Raw genomic sequence first — 20,782 nt, forward strand, 5'->3', positions numbered from 1 at the left:
TACAGTAATTCAAAGAATAAAGAATTTCTTGTAAACTAAAGGTTATTGTGTGACCCGGAATAAAAGCATTGTATGAGTTTCACTTTATGAATTACCCAACAGTTGCAAATATTTTACATAGTATTAAATTCATAGTTCTTGCTATAATAAATTATTAAAAATCCGGAGAACAGTCGCGTTAAAATTTAATAATTCACAGAATGAAAAATTTCTCGCCTACTAAAGAGAAACTTTCCTTGTTATCCTTAATAAATATAAAACAATTACCAAAGATAATTTTAATTCTTACAATATTCTACCTTCATCGTGATACATGATTAAAAAACTTTAGGAACTTTTTTCATAAGGAAGCTTTAAATTATATAAAAGAACAATCTGTATAAATAACAATAATTAGTAATTATCAACTAATAATACAGATTAGCTTTACTTTTTACAAACATTTTATCATTCTTATGAAGTGTCCAATGTAACAAAATGTTTTGAAAGTTATTTTTATTTAATAAGCCCAAAGAGTTGGAATTCCTTGTTTGATTTCGGGAAGAATTAAGAGTCGTTGGTAACGACTGGAGGTTTCACTAACCCACATTCACCGTTGAAAGCAAAACGTTACTGTCTACTGACCCGGTTTCTGTTATTGCCTGTTCATCTCGATCGAGGACTGTCGTTTATCTGACATCTCGTTGCGATGTCCAGCCTTTTTTTTCGAGCCATTCTTTCAGCAACCGTTAGTTTTTACCGGTTTGTTCCTGACGGAGCTTTTGTTCTCATAATTAGTCCACAAGTGCGATCGATGCGTTCACCGTGATCAAACTTCGGATGAAAATTACGCGAAGCTTAAGAATTTCTAATTATGATCATAATGTTACAATGAATTATGAATTTTTAGAAGAATTATTTTCTCAATTCCATAGATTAGGATTGATTACATCAATGACAACACGATCAACGGTAAAATACGTTATTGTTCTAAAGTTATCGCCTAAAGAGATAAAAGTGGTATAAAAGCATGAGAAATATTATGTTTACGAAATTGTTTAATTTTGTTCTTCTGTAAATTAGAAAATTTCAGTATAATTTTATTTATTTTATGTAATAGCTTGAAGCATTAAATGTATAATAATTTAACTTCTTCGTACTACGGTTTACACTGGAAGGCTTCAAAAACAACATTCAACTATTGATAAACATGTTCTTTATTCAACAACTGTTTCATACAGAAAATGCGACATCACAGAAAATCGGAACTTCTTCATGTATATGTATACACTGGACTAGATCACCTCAGCTACATGCAATTGAACAAACAATTGCAATAAATTAATAATAGGCTACGATGGCTCGGTTGTACATATTCTATAACTATTTGCAGTCAGGTCGCGAGCAACAGACAAATAAGCAAATATTCGTGAACTTGTCAGAAGAAAATCAATTACCAAATGTTCTTCTACTTCGTCTTAATACTGACCGTACTGTTTGAATGTCTTAATGCGATTAAAAGTGTCGTATTTATAGTGTTCGAAAGGTATATATGTCCCTAAGATAATATGTATATACTTATTATATCAGTAACTATGTTTAAAGTAGGAAATTAATGTCGACGAGGTGGTGGGCATACGCATTCGTCATCTAAATGATCTTTAAGCCATCCGAGGTAATTTGTTAACTTTGTGTAAATTCCTGGGAAGTTTGGTCTTGCGCATCCACGACCCCATGAGATGATACCTGAGCAACAAAAATAATTTAAATATGCGATACAATGTGTATTAATGTATTATAAATTATAGATTAATATAAATACGAATAACAACAGAGATAGTGATAAGTAGCAAATAATTTTGAAATTATAATAAACGATGAATAATAATATTACCAATTACTTCCAAATGTCCAGATGTTCCTTTCACATGCAGAGGACCACCGCTATCACCCTATGACATAACGTTATAGTAGCAGGATAATTCAGATTATAAAATATTCTTTCGTATGTTCCTTATATATATATATATTATTTCACAATAATTATAATAAATAATATTATTTTGCAAAAAATATAAAAATCTATTTCAAATATGCAACATATATGCCATATTTATGAAATTTGCAAAGCATTTAATATGCGATATATAGATTTTTGTTTAATCGGATACTTACAAAGCAAGCATCGAGATTACCCGTTAAATATCCTGCACAAAACATATTTTCGTTGATTCGATTCTTCTGGTAACCTGCTTGATCGCATTCTTCCTGCGACAAAATTGGGAGATTGACTCTTCTTAATTCATTGCTCACGGGTTCGCTCTCTCCCGTTCGACCCCAACCAATCACCGTGGCGGTTGCACCAGTATAGTCGATAGCTTCTAGAAGATATACGAATCTTACGTTTATTCAGTGTATTTATTAATTATAATATATTTCCGCAAGTCGTCAAATTTAATAAAAAATTTTTAAACGGTAGCATGCAAAAGTAAAAATTAATGAAACTGAAAGGGAACAATATTCGAGATTAAAAATGAAAACTAACATAATGAGCTAACTCTCGTCTTATAAATTTTTTTACGCCTAATGCAATTTTATGTTTATCTCTGTCGCGTAGTGTATTCTTGCTATAAGATACGTGATATATTTGTTTACGAAATATTTCCGCAGAATTTGACTTGTCTCATATTAAAATGCGAATTATTCGGAAAAAATAGTTCGATTTTCTATTTTCTGGTTTACGTTCTTGTAGTTATCAGCAACTCGCAGAAATGTTATTTTAATTTGTACGTTATATTTCATTTTAGTATATTTTGCAATGCAATATAAATCGTTCGTATGGCTGTTGCATGATTTGTTGAATCCAACGACAGAAGTATACTTACTGTCTTCAGGCAAACAGGCAGTTCGCACGATACCATTTACATTCACTGCTCGATCCATTTCGATAATAGCAATGTCGTTATTGTACGTGTATGTATGAAAATTTTCATGTAGAACGACAGACTTGATGCGACGAATTATGGCATTTTTGTCCAATTTTGTCCGATCATTGTCTACCAGGACGAGTTTGATGCTTCTTCTGTCGAATCTGGAATTTATTAATACAGTTACAGAAACATTGGAAATACAAATTTTCCAATGACGTTTCATTAGAAAAAAGAAGAGCATTTTAATTCCACCGCTGTCAGTTAGCATTTAGTATATATACTTTTAAAATGAAATGCATCAATGAAAGTTGAAATGAAAGTATCAAAACAACAAACGAAGTTAAATTAATATCATCGTAACGAACTTGAAGTTTCGTTACTGCAAGCAGAGAGAGAGAACTGACGAAGAACTTTCAACATTTCTTCGCCTCATATTTTGTATTAAGAAGATAGACAAGAAAAGGAAGGAAAAGTTAAAATTTCATTTCCAAATCGCATTAGCTTGACAAAGAAACTTTTAAACGTTTTCAGAAACAGATGGATTTGCGAAAAGCAATCTACTTTATACAATTTAAGATCTAATGGAATTGACGAAATTTTATCGAATTTCACACATTTCCGTGCCATATGTATCACCAATAAACTCACGATAATTATCACAAGCATCATTTTCACTACACGGTGAACAACGTTCTTCAATTCAGCATCTAAGTAAAATAAAATTAAAGTGGGTAAAACGTATGCAGGATCACCTACTGCTAAAATTTAACAATCCGTTTAGCTTTGTTTAATTTAACAAACCGATTTGTTCTGTGTAATCTCTTTAACTTCTTTGCTTTTTTAAAATCAATTCGATAAATTGACTAAAGGGATTAAAACGAATTAACGAATACATGTATGCAGGTATATTATAAAATATTTCGCTTGAGAGAGAGATGATACTCACCCAGATAAGCAGTGAGCCGCTGTGAGTACGTGTTTCCGCGTGATTAAGCTACCGGCACAGTAAAATGTGCCTTGGTTGCTCAGGCTAACAATCCATGGATATTCGTAAACACTCGTCACGTTCCCACCGACGATCCTCGTTTTCCGACCCACGCCACAAACTGCAACAGGTACGTAGAAATCGGTCCACAGGCTAAACATGGTTGCTTATTTTTTTATGTCACTCCAAATACATATGTTTGTATCTTTTTTAATCTAATATAATTCCCGCAATTGTTACATTTATCGTAATTGTTGTTTTACATCTATGAAGATGTTACAGTAACTGTTATAATGATTCTGATCGATACTGGCTGGATTAATATGTTGAGAGAGTCTAAGAAAACATCTTGTGTAATATAACGTAAAAATAAATTCCATAGCATACATCGAATGAAAGTTGTAAGATATGTAAAATAAATGTGAATTTATGTTCGTTATTATAGTTCCTATTTTAATATTGACATTTGAGTAATTCTCATAGTAATCGATATTGATCTTGTTTTAATTAGTTATATATGTACGTATGTCAATAGCGAGTTGTATTTGGTGTGATTTAAAAACTAATTCTGCGATATATGTAAATTATAAAATTCCCAGGATACAAGTAAATCCATAATAATTACAACACAATTTTTGTATAATAATAATCATCTTACGTGTTCAAGTAAAAATTAAAGAACAAATTTATCGCGAATTGCAAGTAATTACGATGGTTTTTTAATTATCTAGTCGCTTACATTAAACATTTATACATTTTTTAATTGTTCTTTTTTAGGAAATTTCTTATTTATTTCCATTGTTGCATCAATGGTCTTATTGAAAGTAGTCGCAGATATTTTCTCCTTTTGAAAAATGTGGGATAAATTGTGCCATGGCACTCATACAGTCTATCGCTCTTATTACAGCGTTCTTAATTACCACAGTCGTTGCAGATGTTCGGCCTCTTTGATGGAATCGAAGAAGTTGAATTGAAATCGATGTAAGACACCTCGTCTATCGCTGATAGATCGTCGACCTCGGCACTCGTAATGTTGTAGTGTGTTTGAACGTTTGACGCCGGCAGGTTCTTCTCCTTGTTCCATGTCACCTAAATACAGAAGTTAAATAATATTGACATGCCACGACATCGAAACAATCTATTAAACTTCAATTAAAGCAAGTACATCATAGGTAACCTATAAGTGTTTAGTAGAAACTAATTAATTTAATGTTTCATTTAAGACAGACTATCAATCGTATTTATCGTATAAAACATAGAACACCATTTAAATGACCCAATTCAAATCTATGGTCAATTTAAACTGGCCACTTACAACTAAACTACAAATGTTTATGCAATTTCATATTTCATATTTTTATCAATATAATTAAAAAGGCAGAGTCTACATAAATATTTACTTAGCGTATATTTTTTCACATTTAAATTTCTTCTACATGCATAATCGTCCTCATTCTACTTATGATTCAACCTACTTATGACCCAACAGAGTAGCGTGTCGATTTATGATCCAATATGTTAGTAATATACACCGATTGAAGATTAATGTGAGAAAAGCAAAAAACCCAAATAGGAAATCATTTCAAACTGATCATAAACAGGTAGGTTACTTTGCCATAACTAATTACAACTAATATATAACCCATTTCGTCGCGGATAAGTATAACTAATTAAAAGAAAAAAGAACAGAACACAAGAACGTAACTCACCACTCGCGGGAACGCATGGCTGCAGCAACTTATCCAGAGGAGGATCACGACGAGTGTTCGTTGCATTGTCGCGTGGTTCGACATATCGCGTGTCCCGAATGGCATATGCAGCGTGCGTTCAGTTTGCTGGTAGTCGACGAGCGGACACACACAGGCGGGATTTCGATCTCTCGTGTGCTGTACGATATCGGTGTAAGGTACTTACTGCTCGTGCACGTGCCTATGGCAGGCGTGAAAAGTCTAAAGGTACCGTGGCCGTTTTGCCGTTTTATAGTAAATTATAACTATTGAAGAAACCGACCTACGCTGGTCGGTGGGGATCGTCAACCTTGAGTGGTACGTTTGCATTGGCAGATGTTGCATGTGACAGCGTTTAAATCAACCGTAGTATTCGTGTACGCGGCGTTGTCTCACCTGCACACTCGCTTATCACTGATACACACACAAAAATAACAATGTCCCATGAGTAAACGAATAAAGCAGAATTTATGTGCGCGAGAGACCGAGTAACGACCAATGTCAATCCGCACCACCACCACCGCAACAGTTTTTGTCTCCTCCTACGTTTCAGACCCTTTCGTACCCGTCCTTCTTTCCTTCCTTTCGAAGATCCGGTAGACTGGATCAATGTCACTTTCGTCAGACGAAATTCTTCACGACTCGCCGTCGCTATTGTTTTCCAACAAACACTGTCAGACGCGTGTGTAGTTGAGACACGCTAATTGGAAAGGTTTCGCTTATCAAGTGGAGCAGGTCTTTTCGTTGATCGTGGGCTCGTGAAGATCTTCATGCTGTAGGGTTTTCATGGCAATATCGATAGGCAGAGATTGAGTGTTACTGAAATTTTGCGTTCAACGGTAGAACAACTGCTGGTATAGTTGAAATGACTAATTTAATAATTAATAATTTATGAATCAATTTATTTTTCACAATAGGAATTTTAGAGATATTATGCACTTTTGGGGATTTGAACGACTCGTTGTAAAATATATGGATAAAAACTTATTTATATATATTCTTATTATATATATTCTTTTATGCAGCTTTCGTTTCAATATTTGATATACGTTTTATGATTCAATCTAGTAACTACAACTATAATTTTTAATACATTCAATTCATCATTTTGTTCCACGAGTTCCTTTTCCAGGCAGCTCCACAATCGTGAAAGGAAACAATGTACCATCATATAGAAAAGATATTTAAACTATCTGATCTTTCGTTAACGCAACATTTACATATTATTCAATATTTTTATTTTTAATGAAGGGTGTTTTATGAATAATGTTATACGTTAACCGTTAATGTAAGAATTAATTCTGCATTAGAAAACTATATTTATTAAATGAATTATGCATGAATTATACATTAAAATTATTCATTTTGACAGGAAGTCAGAGTTCACGTAGAACTTTGAGACGGCGACAGAAATTATTGCAGGTCCATGAAACAGTTTTGCCCTATGCATAAGTAGTAAAGATTTTACTAGGCGAGATTCTAAGAAGTTTGGTGAGAACATTACGTGGGTTGCCGTTGCGGTCTGAAACCGGGTCAATGTAACCAGTCGTTTGCCCTTGTCTTCAGATTCGTAAGGCTAAGGCAAATGTTTAACGAGTTACGACTTAGTCGGAAACACAGCGTATCTTTCTTCACACGGAATCTCAGTGTTCCGGAAAGAGTGTAGTAACTCCATTGAAACAATTATTGCAGTCGTGTTTGGTTAATTAAACAACACGTGTTAGACTGGAACCTAAACATTATTCAGATAATTGCTCGAGTAAAATCATTCTCATTATCTTATGTAAATTCCAGACACTATATCGGTTTATTCGTTGCTTTTTAACGGGGTTATCACTTAAGTTTCGTATAATAGCTTTTGGGCTATTATATCTAAATAGGTTTTGATTATCTGCCTGTTTCGAGTAGATAGTGTGAACGTAATAGATGAAGAAATTTTTAAAAAATTTTTCAGCAATTGTTAAGTTGTTAGATGCTAATTATTCTACTGTAATGTTTAGGCAAATTGATATTTTCGTGAAAATAATTAAAGAAATGGGAGCTTGTTTCACGTATTAAGTATTATAACAAATAATTTTGTATATATATTTCAATAATTTTACATATTTAAACGAATAAATATTTAACGAGTTAATTGTTAATAGTAATATATATTGTTTAAAGAATTTCTAAACGTGCAACGTTTCAAAAAACAACGGAATATATAGAAAAAGAAAATACTACTTATACTTCACTTGGGGGAAGCATGTTTCCCTAGGGTTTATCGACTCGAATCGTAATTTTCACGTGGCTATTGATCGCATGTGGTCCAATAATTATTGTCTCTTGCTGATTTCGCCGCGATTCGTCCATGTCGATTGGCGTACCGTTACGTTCAATACCGAACAAGTTTCGCTCGTAATGAGGTTCCACCATTTCGACATTGGAATTCAATTATTCAGGGTAAGAAACTGCGCACTCCCTTGCCACTTGGTGTTGGTAACACACAACGATGCGCACGTATTTTACAGTGAATGGACTTATACGAAGGAACGAGTGCAATTTACAGGATGATTGTGTCGTTTATGGAGCAAGAAGTCGTGGAGAAACGTTGGTTAAACAGAGAAGCAAAACTGCAAGATCGTTCGCATGCAAGAAAGTGTTCGATAATTTATGAATGCTCCTGGTTACTTTTAATGGCCCTAGCATGTTTTTTAATCAGAAAATTAATCGATCACGTTCCGAAGATCGTTAAAGGATGTGCCTTCCGAATGTAATTTAAATTCGAAACGCAGCAAAAAATTCATATTTTCGCGATGGTATTTTTATTAATTCTGTTCAAGTCCTCTGAACATTTCCTTTTCTAAATAGCCAAGGGCTTAGGAATGATTTTATTCAGTTTTGACAGTAATGAAATATCCTGTCGAATATTGAATGTACATTGCATCGCTCAAGTGAATTTTACTATGAATTTGGTAAGAAATTTTTTCATAAGATAAGTAGAATGTAATTGAAAAGAAAAGAGCGTTAAAAATATATAATTTTCAATTACTGGTAAGTGCAAGGCGTGGAAAAGATATTGGAGTAGTTACTGAAAGCTATTTATTTGAATCTTCGTAAAAATCTACATTGTCATCTTCGAAGTAGTCCCCACAGAATCCATACACTTAACCCAACGTCGTTTCCATTATGCAAAACATTGTTGTATGGTTTATAAGACTGCGAGATCTCGTTGTGCGATCCCCTATTGGGATATATCAAGAACTGTATTATTAAAATGTGACAGAAATGTGGGACTGAAGTCTCTGTGGTGGAGAATCGTTCATATTCATTTTAAAATTAAATTATTATCGTCAGAATAAAAATAAAATCAACACCAGAATTACCATGTTCATTGGAATGATGGATTTCAGAATACAAAGATTTCATTTCTTCTAATATATTCTCTCCACATCACCTTCCCTTTTAAAAGAAGATTGCGTAATATTTTCGCTACCCATAGAACTATGTAATTCTAGAACCCGAACGTTCGTAAAATTTACATATTACATATAAAATTTACATAAAATTTACGTAAAATTTTATAGCATAAGTATAAAATTCTTCCTGGAATTAACACATTTTCTCTCTATTTAATAATTATCTATTTATGTAATTATCCAAAATAAGAAGATATTCTTTACGGATGAAGATATTATCATTCGTAGAAGCTACAAAAGTTAGCGTTCTGTGGTTAATCAATACAATGCCTATCTATGTAGTAGTATTCTCTTTGCATCGGAAATATTTTTATTTGAAACACTAATCTTTTAAATAATATGTATGTGATATCAGTAACAGGTGCTTCACGCAACAACTGTACTATTAGCAGTAAATATCCTAATTTAAATATATCGTAAAAACATTAAAAAGTGAAATGAGATTACTAATTTAATTACATCATGTCTTGACCTAGAACATGTCCATTGTTACCACACAAAGATATACGACAAGAACTACAGCGATCTATCACAACCTTATCTCATATGAGTATGGCCCGATATTAACCGGTCGTAATTTTCCTAGAAAATTTATTATTACTACTAATATGTACATAGTTGCTTGATAAGCCGAAATTAGCAGAACTTAAACGTGTCCGTGAAAAAGTTGAAATCAGGGTGACAATCTGACCTTGACGATAAGTATAAATAAGGCAAGGCTGTTGATTACTTTAGTCATCGAAGCAAACAATAGAGCGATGTCTCACCCGCATGAGGGTGCTGTGACCCATATACCTTGACCCACTGTCACGGGCTACAGGTGAAATACAATCCTATGTCCTACATCATCTTATCGTATTTTTCTTGGGATGTTAACTAGACTCTTGATAAGACAGTTATACACAGTAAATCGTGCACGAATAAATAAACTGTTCACAACGAAACTCTGTCTGTTAATGTTTTTGTATTGTGAAAGTAATTTTATAAATCGGATAACAATCGAAGGACGCTATTTGATTCGAGGAAAAGATGAGGCTTGTTTGTCTTCCAAAAGCAGAAAATATTTTAAATGCTGCGATATTCAACGATACGATAAATTGGTGCATCACATAGACCATAAATAAATTTTCAAAACATAACAATTCTATTTGTGGATGACGATTTTGCTGAAAAATATGAGATAATGACTGGTTTGGGACATGGATAGTGATATTAGAAGAAACCAGAAGCAAGTGACGGTTCAGAAGAACACTCGTTTTATATTCTGCATTAACAAGATCAAAGGAAACAAGAGCTGAAACTTTCTTTCCAAGACGTAAGAAGCTTAATAAAGAAACTTTAGAGCTCTCCACGGAACGAGTGAACTTGTAAAAAACGAAATTGCTTTATATACAGTGACTCGCAAATGTATTGGGATGTCCTACAAAACGAAATAACTTTTTCACAATTGAACCATGTAAACATGTAAACAGCTTGTATTTTTTTTAGAAGGGTAGAAGTATTAGTTGACTGGATAACATGGAAACAAAATTTATTTTCAATTAATTTGATTAAAGTGACTAAAGGCATTAAAGCGAATTAAGGAATCTCTGTTATGAAACTATTTCGACTGAGGATAATCACCCTTCCATGTATTGTATTACGTGTTTCCGCATGATTAAACTGCCAACGCAGTAGGAATGTGCCTTGTTTGCTCGTGCGAACAATCCAGGGATGTTTGTAAATGCCTGTCTCGTTTCCACCAATGATCGTCATTTCCCAACGCATGCTACAGACGGCAAAAGGCATGTAGAGATAAATCCATAGACAAGGTGAAACGGCTACAGAAATTATTGTAGGTCCGTGAAACAGTTTCGTTTGATGTGTAAGTAGTAAAGATTAGACTAGGTGAAATTCCAAGAGGTATTGTGTGAGTGTTACGTGGGCTATGGTTGCGGTTTGAAATCGGGTTAATGTAACAGTCGTTTGCACTTGTCCCCAGATTCGTAAAGCCAAGGCAAATATTTGACGACTTACGACTCAGTCGGAAACACGTCTTTCTTCACACGGAATTTCAGCATTCCGGAAAATGTGTAGTAACGCTACAATGTTACGATAAATATATTTTTAAAACAATCTCTTATTTGTTTGTTGTAATGTTAGAAAAATTGAAATATAAAAATTCGGAAATCGCAACAAGGAAAGAACTCTATTTACTATATACCATAGACAAATATTTATCTACTGATCACGCTTCAAGGAAAGAATAAAGCACGTAGGAAGAGAAAATCCTATATCTGCTTGGGAAAATCATGTTTTCCACGGATTTATCCACTCGACCCGTAATTTTCTCATGCCTATTGATCGCGTGGGGTCCAATAATTATTGTTCCTTTTTGATTTCGCCGTAATCCGCCCACGTCGATTGGCGTCCCGTTATGTTCATTACCGAACAAGTATCGTAACGAGGTTCCGTCACCTCTACATTGGAATTCAGTCATTTATTTTACAGTGAATGGGTTTGTACGAAAGGACAATTGTAATTTGTAGGACGAATGTGCGGTTTACAGAAGAAGTCACGGATAAAGGTGGGTGTTGATTGGACAGAGAAGATCGTTCGGATGCAGGAAAGTGTTCGATATTTTATGCATGTTCCTAACTTCTTTTAGTGGCTTTGCCTTGCCCTCTGATCCGGAGATCAATTCGATCACGTTCCAAAGAACGTGATTTATCTTCAGAATGCAAACAAAATTAATATTAGAATTACCCAATTTATCAAAAAGACGGATTTCAGGATATAAGGTAGATTAATCTTTCTTCTGATATATTACTTCCATGATACCATTCTCTGTAGTAAAATGTTGTGCAATATAAAAAATTACACGAGATTCAGTTAATAAATGCTTGTTCTATCTATTCTTGGAATTACGTTCGTAAAATTTACGATTTTCTCGAGATTTTTATCTTTATACTATACATTATGTTTTCTTTTCATTTAATAATTGAATTATTATGAATTTAATTATGGAAAATAAAAAAATATTCTTTACAAACGAAGGCTACAAATGAATTACCAGTGGTAGAATTTACAGACCTTAGTGTTCTGCGATTAATGAATACGATGCCTATCTATGTAGTGGCATTCTCTCTCATTCTAATATTTTTAATGATATTTGCCTCATTATGTTATTTTGCAGAAGTATACAAAAAATAGAATGCAACAGGTGTTTCACGTAACATTTGTATCATTAGCAATAAACATCTCAATTTAAACATATCGTAAAAACATAAAAGGATTAAATCAGATTAGTAATTTAATTATACCATGTCCTGACCTAGGACCACACAAAGATATACCACAAGAGTTACAGTGATTTTTCACAACTTTATCTTGCATAAAAGATATAACCTAGCAAACACGAAGATGGCACCGCTGGGGGTAGCCACCCACATGCTATATTTATGTTTTTTTTATTTTTTTTTACCAAAAAGATATAACACTTTACCAAATGTCCTTCAGGATAAATTGTAAAAAACCAAAATAAAGTAAAAAAAAAAAATCTTTATCTTGTACACCACGCAATTAAATTCATCGTAAGTACGACCCGACACTAACCGGTTTTACTTTTCCTGAAAAATACATAATTACTACTGATATGTACATAGACGCACGATAAGTCGAAACTGACATACAGAACTTAATCTTGCCCGTGAAAAAATTGAAATCAAGGTACCAATCTGGTCTTGGAGATAAATGTAAATGAGGCAAGGCTGTTGATTATGTTAGTCGTCGAAACAGACAATAAAGTGGTGCCTCACCCGCATAAGGGTGCTATGACCCATATACCTTGATCCACTGTCATATATATATACATGTGACATAATTTACATGTGATAGTGTTTAATCAATCAGGTATACCTTGATATCTGATCTACTGTAACATAAATTTAATCCATAAATTATTGGGACAACGAGAAGCTAAATCTTTCGTCAATTTGAATATTGAACGACACGGATTCTACAAACATAAAGCGCTAAGAATTTAATGCAAATTATTATACATAAGGGTTATTCACCGGCCAATAATGACAATGACATCGCACGCCTGAAACTGAATGGTGCTATTAAATTCAATACAGACATGAGGCCTGCTTGTCTGCCACAACCAGGTAATGTTCTAAATGTTGTAATATACAATGGTACGACAGCTTTGTGCATGACATAATCCAGAAATAACTCAATCCTTGCGATATTTGTTAAGGTACACATCCGAATGGGAAGTTTGATCTAATTCAAATTCGATTCATTTAAATACAAATTCGATTCATTTCAATACAAAAATACCTATTTTGTCTAGTAAAATTTTATATTCCATTTTTTATAGACATATTTAAATTATTTTGCTATACAATTTTTAAGGGAAATTTCACTTTTTATGAAATTGCTATAAATATCTCTCTTCTTCTTTAAAAGGACGAAATTATTAAAAATAGAACACTATTATATGAAAGAGAAAATTGAACTAATACAGAGTCAAATATGTATTACTTGACGTGCTATTACTGATACAAGTACCAAATCTTTCGGTCTTATTGTACCTAGGAATATTTTTAAAAGAGGAACAGAAAAAATGTCTGTTCTATTAAAAAAAAAAATATCAAAAATCATTTGTAGAGCTATCTTACGAACAAAAGAACGCAACAGCAATTGATTGGAGAGAATTATGTGAACGAGATCCCTCAGATAGTATGCAGGAAACGATGCTTTGGATTTACACGAAGAACTATTATAAAACTAAGTATCAGACGATGTGCTGTGCGCTGGTACCGACAAGGAAGGCAAGAGTGTGTGCAAGATAATGAAAGATAAATCCCTTCCATCATTATTGTTAACATCTTGCTTTAAAACGCATATAAATGAAAGTATTACATCATTGTACATTTACCTTTACACACGACCGTGCATCAAACTTTTATGTATCTATACGTGTGTCACTGAATATTTATCAGAAAAATGTGCTATTTAAATTTATCATTTTTATTTATTTCGTCTTTATTAGGGTGAGCGTGGTGACCCTCTACATGTCAGTAATGACGATGTTTAGTTGATAAGATTTATGCTCTAATGCTTCGTAAAAAATGGAATTTTCGGTAAAAGAGATATAAAACGAGTGCTTCATAAATTTGAGTAATAGGTTTCAATAAATTTAAATAATCCACATCTTTCTAAAAAAAAATAAGGAGATTTCCTACTAAGATAACAGTAAATGATGATTACGCTGACAATAAGTAGGAAAATAGGTCTTTAAAAATAGATGGAAAATAGATAGTTAATAGGTCTTAGTAAATTACAAAATTTCTATATATGTTGTTTATATAAGCGATATACCATCGTTTAATACCGAATGAATAAACAAGATCGGCGAACCGTATAATCGACGGTGCAGGATTCTACCTATACTTGCGTCGTTTCCATACGCAATGTTGTTTGCCTGCGTCTGTAAATTTACATACGGTCAGCCTAAATTTTCACCTCAGCTACTCGCCAGTCCACTATTCCGTATAAATAAAGAAGTGACGAGCATCGTCGAAGTGTTGTGTGAAAGTGTACGTCGACCTGGTAGGAAGTGTAGGTTCCGAGTCCGATTCAATCGGTTGCTCCCTTTTATTCAGTGGCCAAGCGGTACAGAATTCATAGTATTCGTTCCGTGACAAGAAAAGTGCGATCGACGCGAACATGTGGATCCGTACGATATTCTGCGTGATCATTGTGTTCGCAGCAACGTGTGCCGTTAATTGCGAGAAAGTAAGTAACCGATTAATCGTGGTACATCGTTTACAAAAGACCTCGACACTTTCTCAAGCCGTGCACGAATAATTGGATTAATTGAGTGAATTAACTTCTTATAGTTAATTAAAAACATATATAATTGAAAACTAATTTAATCATGAAATTTCGCGAGTCACGGGTTGTAAGTTATTCGTAGGGTCTATAGATCATTACACTCTATTGTTATGGATTATTTTACATAAATATGGATACTTAAAAAGTATTTGTTCCAATATTTCCTAAATTTAGAATCTATTTCTATTGTATTTATTTAAAATATCGCTAATTTAATACGCGTAAGAGTAGAATATATGAAACACTAATTGAAACTGTCGTACGTTACTACATGTATTCCTTTAATTTATGTTTTATTCATACACGAAGATAGAAAAATAACATACGTCCTGAAACATTTCATAATTTAAAGCTATTTTCTGACATTACATGTCTATATCCTTTGAGTACATAAAAATGAAAAATAAAGAATTGCCTTCCCCTTATCTGAAGAAACATTTGACCGTCCTGAAATAAACTCGTCCTTGGAGAAGTTAAGGTCGATGTTTGATAAAATAGGGGTAATGAAATTGAATGGCTGAATTGAATCACGAGTGAGGAATGATAGTATGAAATTCTTATGGGGTCATTCTTTCCTCTTGGGGAATCAAACGTAAGCTTTACCTTACGATTTATTAGAGTTTTGGTTTATGTGAGGCGTGAGAGGAAACTTAATGTAAATGGCTTCTTTTTCGCAAAAAATAGAATTTGTTATAATATTTATTGGGTATAATCTCTTACCGCTTTGCATATGTAATGAGAATTTATATTGAGGACACATAACGGCGATGAAAGATGTTCAGATCAATGGTCTGTATTTTTGCAATCGTACGTTCGAATCTGAAATCAAAGATTGAAGTACGTGCTTGGGTGTTGAATATTTATCAACTTCAATTTTTAAACATAAATATTCAAAATATAAATGTCCACGATAAAATAATCTTTGTTTTTCTGAGGACTGCATCTCTTTTTAGCATGTGAAAAATTGATCTTTTCTTAGCTATTAAAAGGTAGAAACACATTTTTCGGATAGTTTTGTGAAAAAAACATAATACACTAAAATTTGAACGATCAGTTTTATAAAAAATAAATATATTTATCGCGTTTAGTTAATTAATAATATACTAAAGCATAATGTGTGAAGGCATTAATTATAACACATTTATATCAATATCTCATTCTGTATATTATACAATTGGTTAATCATAAGAAATAATAAAGTCATTTTGCAATAAACATTAGGGATCTTGTTAAAAATAATATAAATTTTTCGCTTAAGATTTACGGAAAGTACAAGTGCTTGTTTCCAATATATTGTCTCCGCAGTTAAAACAACAAAAAGTAACATAAATATAAAAATTTATAGTTACGTCCGCCAATCCCCGTTGAAGAAGTTGACTTAAATGCAACACAGTATAATATAGCAGCTACGGATGATAAAAATTTCTGGGAATGGCTGGCCAGTTTAATATCCGCTGGTGGATCCATAACAGTACCCGTGACAACAACTGAACTTCCGAGACCAGCGATTGAATCGTGTTTACCTTGCAGTGAGTTATACTCGAAATAAGATTATTTGTTCAATATTAAAAATTTGAAGGTGTACAATAAATACTCTTTATAACTTATTTAATAGAAATCAATTTATATAAGTTTTTCATTTACAATTTTGTAATACATTAATATTAATATTGTTAATTAGACTAAAAGTAATGTTAAATAAATTCAGTAAAACAGCAATAAAGACAGATAAATTAGATTCAAATAAACCAATGAATAAAAATTGGTATTATTTTGTTTTTACTCATGTCTTTATTTTGCATTTAAAGAACATTACTTAATGAAATTGATTAAACTTATGTAATAATATATTATTTTCTAGAATGTGGTTTAACGAACACACAGAAACGGATCGTAGGTGGTGTTGAGACCCAAGTTAATCAATATCCATGGATGGCATTAATGATGTTCAGAGGACGATTCTATTGCGGTGGATCTGTTATAAGTTCTCGTTATGTATTAACTGCTGCTCATTGTGTCGACAGGTGATTTCATAATATTATAGTATTCATATAGTAATTTATTATACACGATAATAACGTATACAGTATTATACAGTATATAATTATATACAGTAATAATGTAGCAACATCGGCAATATCGTTAGTGACATTAGAACAACTCGAATCATTTCACTGTATCGTATACGGTAATAGTTATAATAGGATTGTTATGCTACGTTATTTTGAGATTATTTTCCAATTTGATGTAGAAATTTGTGACATTTTCGCTTCTCTTAATTTTAAATGATTTTTCTAAAAATAACAAAATAAAGAGTAGCAACTTTTCATTACACATGGAATAATATATATAACAATGACACCACACGTGTGACTCTATTTAATCGACCAATTAATCCATTGATATCTTGATCTATTGTAACATGAATTCAATCCATAAATAATTGGAACAGGTTCGATCCGAAACTCATATTAGTTCGGATATTAGAGCACGATCGCAATTCTACCACAGAGACAGAGATTCAAGAATTCAAAGTCGAGAAAGTGATCAAGCATAGCGGTTATTCGACGTACAACTATAACAATGACATCGCGCTCGTCAAATTGAAGGACGCCATTCGATTCGAAGGAAAGATGAGGCCTGTTTGCCTTCCAGAACGAGGTAACGTTCTAAATATTGCGATGGTCAATGGTATAGTAGCTTTGTGCATGATATAAATCATAAATAAATTTCCATTCGACGTAATATTTCTTCAAAATGCAGATTTAACAATAAGACGTTTACTATAATTCAAATTCTAGTTGCTTTGTTTGCCATGATTCATTCCAATGCAAATTCAGAAATATCTTTTCTTTTTATACGTGGGGAAATGCTCATAGACAACCCGCTGCTCTTCTGGGGAGCAGCGGGGTAGTGTCGGACTTGCCGACTAAAACCCCACGGTGGCCTACCTAACGCTTAACAAGAGTGCCCCGGGACCTCTTACGAATTGCTGTCGGAGCATTCCTATGTCTTCTTCCATTCTGAGGGAGCCACTCCTTAGGTCTAATTTGGGCGTTAAGAGGGACCACACTTCTTAACACCATCCCCTGGGCCGTCGTGCAAGTCCGAGGAACACCCAGAACCTCCTCGGCATGACGAACCCTATGACCACCTAGGGCGACGCAAAGTCACCCTTCGACGCGGTACCCTACAAGGATGAGAAATATTCACCCTCCCCCGCTCTGCCCGCTCCTTTACGAGCATCATTTTTATGAAGAAAAATTTCAAATGAAATTCAAAAATATCTATTTGAATTTCAAATAATATTAATCTAATAGAATTTGGGATAGATAGATTTTTTATTTTAAAATTTGGATTTGTTTATCTTTGTTGGATAGATTTAGATTATTTTGATATACGGTATTTGAGAAACATTCCACTTGTTATCAAATTGTTACATATATCTTTTGTAATCGCAATAGAAGTAAAAGGTTAGATTATTAGAGATTAAAAGTAAAAAATGAAACTAATAGAGAGCGCAATACTAACTTGCGTACTACTGTTAAAAAGAAGTATTGTGCCTGCCATTATTAAACCTACGAATATTAAAAAAAGATACGAAAATAAAAAGTTCTATTGTATTGAAAACAAGCACATATAAACTCAATTTTCAGCTAAAACTTTTGCTGGATTAAATGGGACAGTAACTGGTTGGGGCGCATTAGAAGAGGCAGGCTCGATATCGCAAACTCTGCAGGAAGTGACGGTTCCGATTCTCACGAACAACGAGTGTCGCGCAACTAAATATCCGGCGCGGAAGATCACAGACAATATGCTGTGCGCTGGTTATCAAGAGGGAAGCAAGGATTCGTGTCAGGTAATAAAAGAAAAATTCCTTTCGTTGTTGTTTCTAACATCTTTTCGATTTACAACACGTACGAATAAAATTGTTACGTCTTTATACATTTGCATTTACACATATACATAGACACATATACATACATCAAACTTTTGTGTACACGTTTGTCACCTAATATTAAAGAGAAAAATATATTGTTTAAAATTATAATGTTTGATTCCTTCTTTCTTTATTAGGGAGACAGTGGTGGCCCCTTACATGTTTTTAATGACAACAGTTATCAAGTAGTTGGTAAGATTCGTGTTCTATCGTTTGATAAAGAATAGAAATTCGGTGGAAGAGATACAAAGCGAGTCATAAAGTTGTGTATTACGTGTCAATGAAAGATCAATATGTTTCTGGAAAAACAAAGAGATTTCGAACTATAATCACAAGAACAGCTATAGCGACAATAAATTGGAAAATAAGAAAACGATTAATATTGGTAAATAAAAATATTTTCATATATTCCTACAACTGAGTATTATATACAAACAGATTAATTGCTAGTGACTTTGGAGAAAGGAAATGTCTTACATATATTTATTTCAATTAACAGTATTTAATTAATAAGAACCAACTTTTCAAATTCTTTTCCCAGTGGCAATTGCGGAAGATTGCATGTTTCTTAATAGAATCACCAATTATCAATCTCAATCGTAAAAGTAAAATCACAATAAAATTACCGGTGAGAAATGTATTGATTTACAACCATAAAATCGTAATGCAAATCAAATTCTTACTCCTCGATATATTTCCGGAATTCAGATTAAATTAGGATTCGCTTTGTATCTCGTCCATTAACTGTTTTATAGCTAAACGAATTTACACATCTAAATTCGCAGGAGTGGTATCCTGGGGCGAAGGATGCGCGAAGCCTGGCTATCCCGGCGTTTACAGCAGGGTAAATCGTTACCTCTCATGGATAATGAGTAACACCGAGGACGGGTGTTATTGTTAATTTAAACGATGAATAATAATCGAAAGGTCACGATACGTGTACAAGAATCTTGACTCATGTTACGATTATTTTTAAATTCATCGTCCTGGCTGACTGAAAACTTAATACTCGCACAATCCTACGAGTGTATTTTTCAAAAGACTAGAATTCGTCCTCGTGGAATATTTCTTCCAGGAATTTAGGATTTTAGCGGATTTTTATAGTCGACCATGAAACAATATGACTACAAGCTCAGCATATTTAATCTTGGTGGTCTTTCATTCAGTACTAAATTTATTTATCAACTATACATATATAGATTAACCCTCTATAATGTCAAAATTACGTATCTGTGTTTTTTAAATATTGTTTTTCATATTTATTTTATCCTCTTATTATCAAGTAATCTATCAATAGCTATTGTTAATTTCTACTTTGATAAAGGAATTTAAAATTGTATATCTTAGAACTAAAGTTATGTCAAGACTTTACATTATGGAATGCAAGGAAATGATCAAAATTAGTAAATAACGAAATTTCAATATATTTTCATAGCTAAGCCGAAGTCAAATGAATTAATTATTAGTGACTATGGGACGAAAAGAAAAGAAAGTTTATTCTCAACTATAAAGAAAGATAGAAGATTATAGAGGGATGAAATTAGTTTCATGGAGTTTACGAGAAGTTAAAAATAATAGCTAGCTTCGCGATCCGTTATTCTACGTCGATGCAGGCGAGACAATTGAAAATTAAGGCACGTATTGAGCGTCCGACTCGTACATAACATCGAACGCACGAGAAAGAAAGTCACCTGGACTTTCTCTGTTTTTTTTTCAACGTGGAATTTCGGTGAAAACTCACGTACCTGCTACCCGATCGCAGCTTGATTTGTCGTGTCACGAAGAAATCAAACGCCTATCGTGTCGTTTGCGTTACTCGTTATACAGTGAAACGTCGATTGTTCTTCATTTAATACAAATTCGATCATTTAAACGATTGA

The 20,782-nt window shown here is 33.2% G+C and overlaps 3 protein-coding genes across 4 annotated transcripts in view; 1 reads left to right on the forward strand and 2 right to left on the reverse strand.

The window, feature by feature from the left end:
- LOC132906121 (transmembrane protease serine 9-like) overlaps nt 1-20,782 on the reverse strand; it is a 400,143-nt gene that overhangs the window by 18,874 nt on the left and 360,487 nt on the right. The window lies entirely within an intron of this gene.
- Nucleotides 1,179-6,070, reverse strand: LOC132906067 (trypsin 3A1-like). 2 transcript variants are annotated; one of them, XM_060957929.1, is made up of 7 exons: nt 5,604-6,070; nt 4,815-4,983; nt 3,856-4,015; nt 2,865-3,070; nt 2,155-2,357; nt 1,874-1,931; nt 1,179-1,725 (listed from the first exon to the last, which is right to left on the reverse strand). In XM_060957929.1, the coding sequence occupies exons 1-7, from the start codon at nt 5,706-5,708 to the stop codon at nt 1,592-1,594; spliced, it is 1,035 nt and encodes a 344-aa protein (XP_060813912.1). In that variant the 5' UTR covers nt 5,709-6,070; the 3' UTR covers nt 1,179-1,591. The 2 variants fall into 2 exon arrangements, with proteins under 2 accessions (XP_060813912.1, XP_060813911.1); XM_060957928.1 differs by having other exon boundaries at nt 2,155-2,360; nt 5,604-6,067.
- Nucleotides 14,629-20,119, forward strand: LOC132906068 (trypsin-1-like). Its single transcript, XM_060957930.1, has 7 exons — nt 14,629-14,863; nt 16,308-16,491; nt 16,824-16,986; nt 17,415-17,623; nt 18,619-18,821; nt 19,040-19,094; nt 19,688-20,119. Exons 1-7 carry the CDS (start codon nt 14,795-14,797, stop codon nt 19,801-19,803), a joined length of 999 nt encoding a protein of 332 aa, XP_060813913.1. The 5' UTR covers nt 14,629-14,794; the 3' UTR covers nt 19,804-20,119.

The sequence above is a fragment of the Bombus pascuorum genome, chromosome 4 (genome assembly GCF_905332965.1).
Source record: "Bombus pascuorum chromosome 4, iyBomPasc1.1, whole genome shotgun sequence".
In the NCBI taxonomy this organism is placed as follows: domain Eukaryota; kingdom Metazoa; phylum Arthropoda; class Insecta; order Hymenoptera; family Apidae; genus Bombus; species Bombus pascuorum.

What these genes read in the sequence shown, in the direction of transcription:
- LOC132906067 (XM_060957928.1), bottom strand. Translation starts at nt 5,708, where the DNA reads ATGCCATTCGGGACACGCGATATGTCGAACCACGCGACAATGCAACGA. An exon ending in GCGGCTCACTGCTTATCTGG is followed by an intron (nt 3,071 to 3,855) that starts GTGAGTATCATC and finishes AATAAATTCCAG; the next exon opens with ATTCGACAGAAGAAGCATCA. An exon ending in GTAATCTCGATGCTTGCTTT is followed by an intron (nt 1,932 to 2,154) that starts GTAAGTATCCGA and finishes GTTATGTCATAG; the next exon opens with GGTGATAGCGGTGGTCCTCT.
- LOC132906068 (XM_060957930.1), top strand. Translation starts at nt 14,795, where the DNA reads ATGTGGATCCGTACGATATTCTGCGTGATCATTGTGTTCGCAGCAACG. An exon ending in TGTTTGCCTTCCAGAACGAG is followed by an intron (nt 17,624 to 18,618) that starts GTAACGTTCTAA and finishes CTCAATTTTCAG; the next exon opens with CTAAAACTTTTGCTGGATTA. An exon ending in GAAGCAAGGATTCGTGTCAG is followed by an intron (nt 18,822 to 19,039) that starts GTAATAAAAGAA and finishes TTTCTTTATTAG; the next exon opens with GGAGACAGTGGTGGCCCCTT.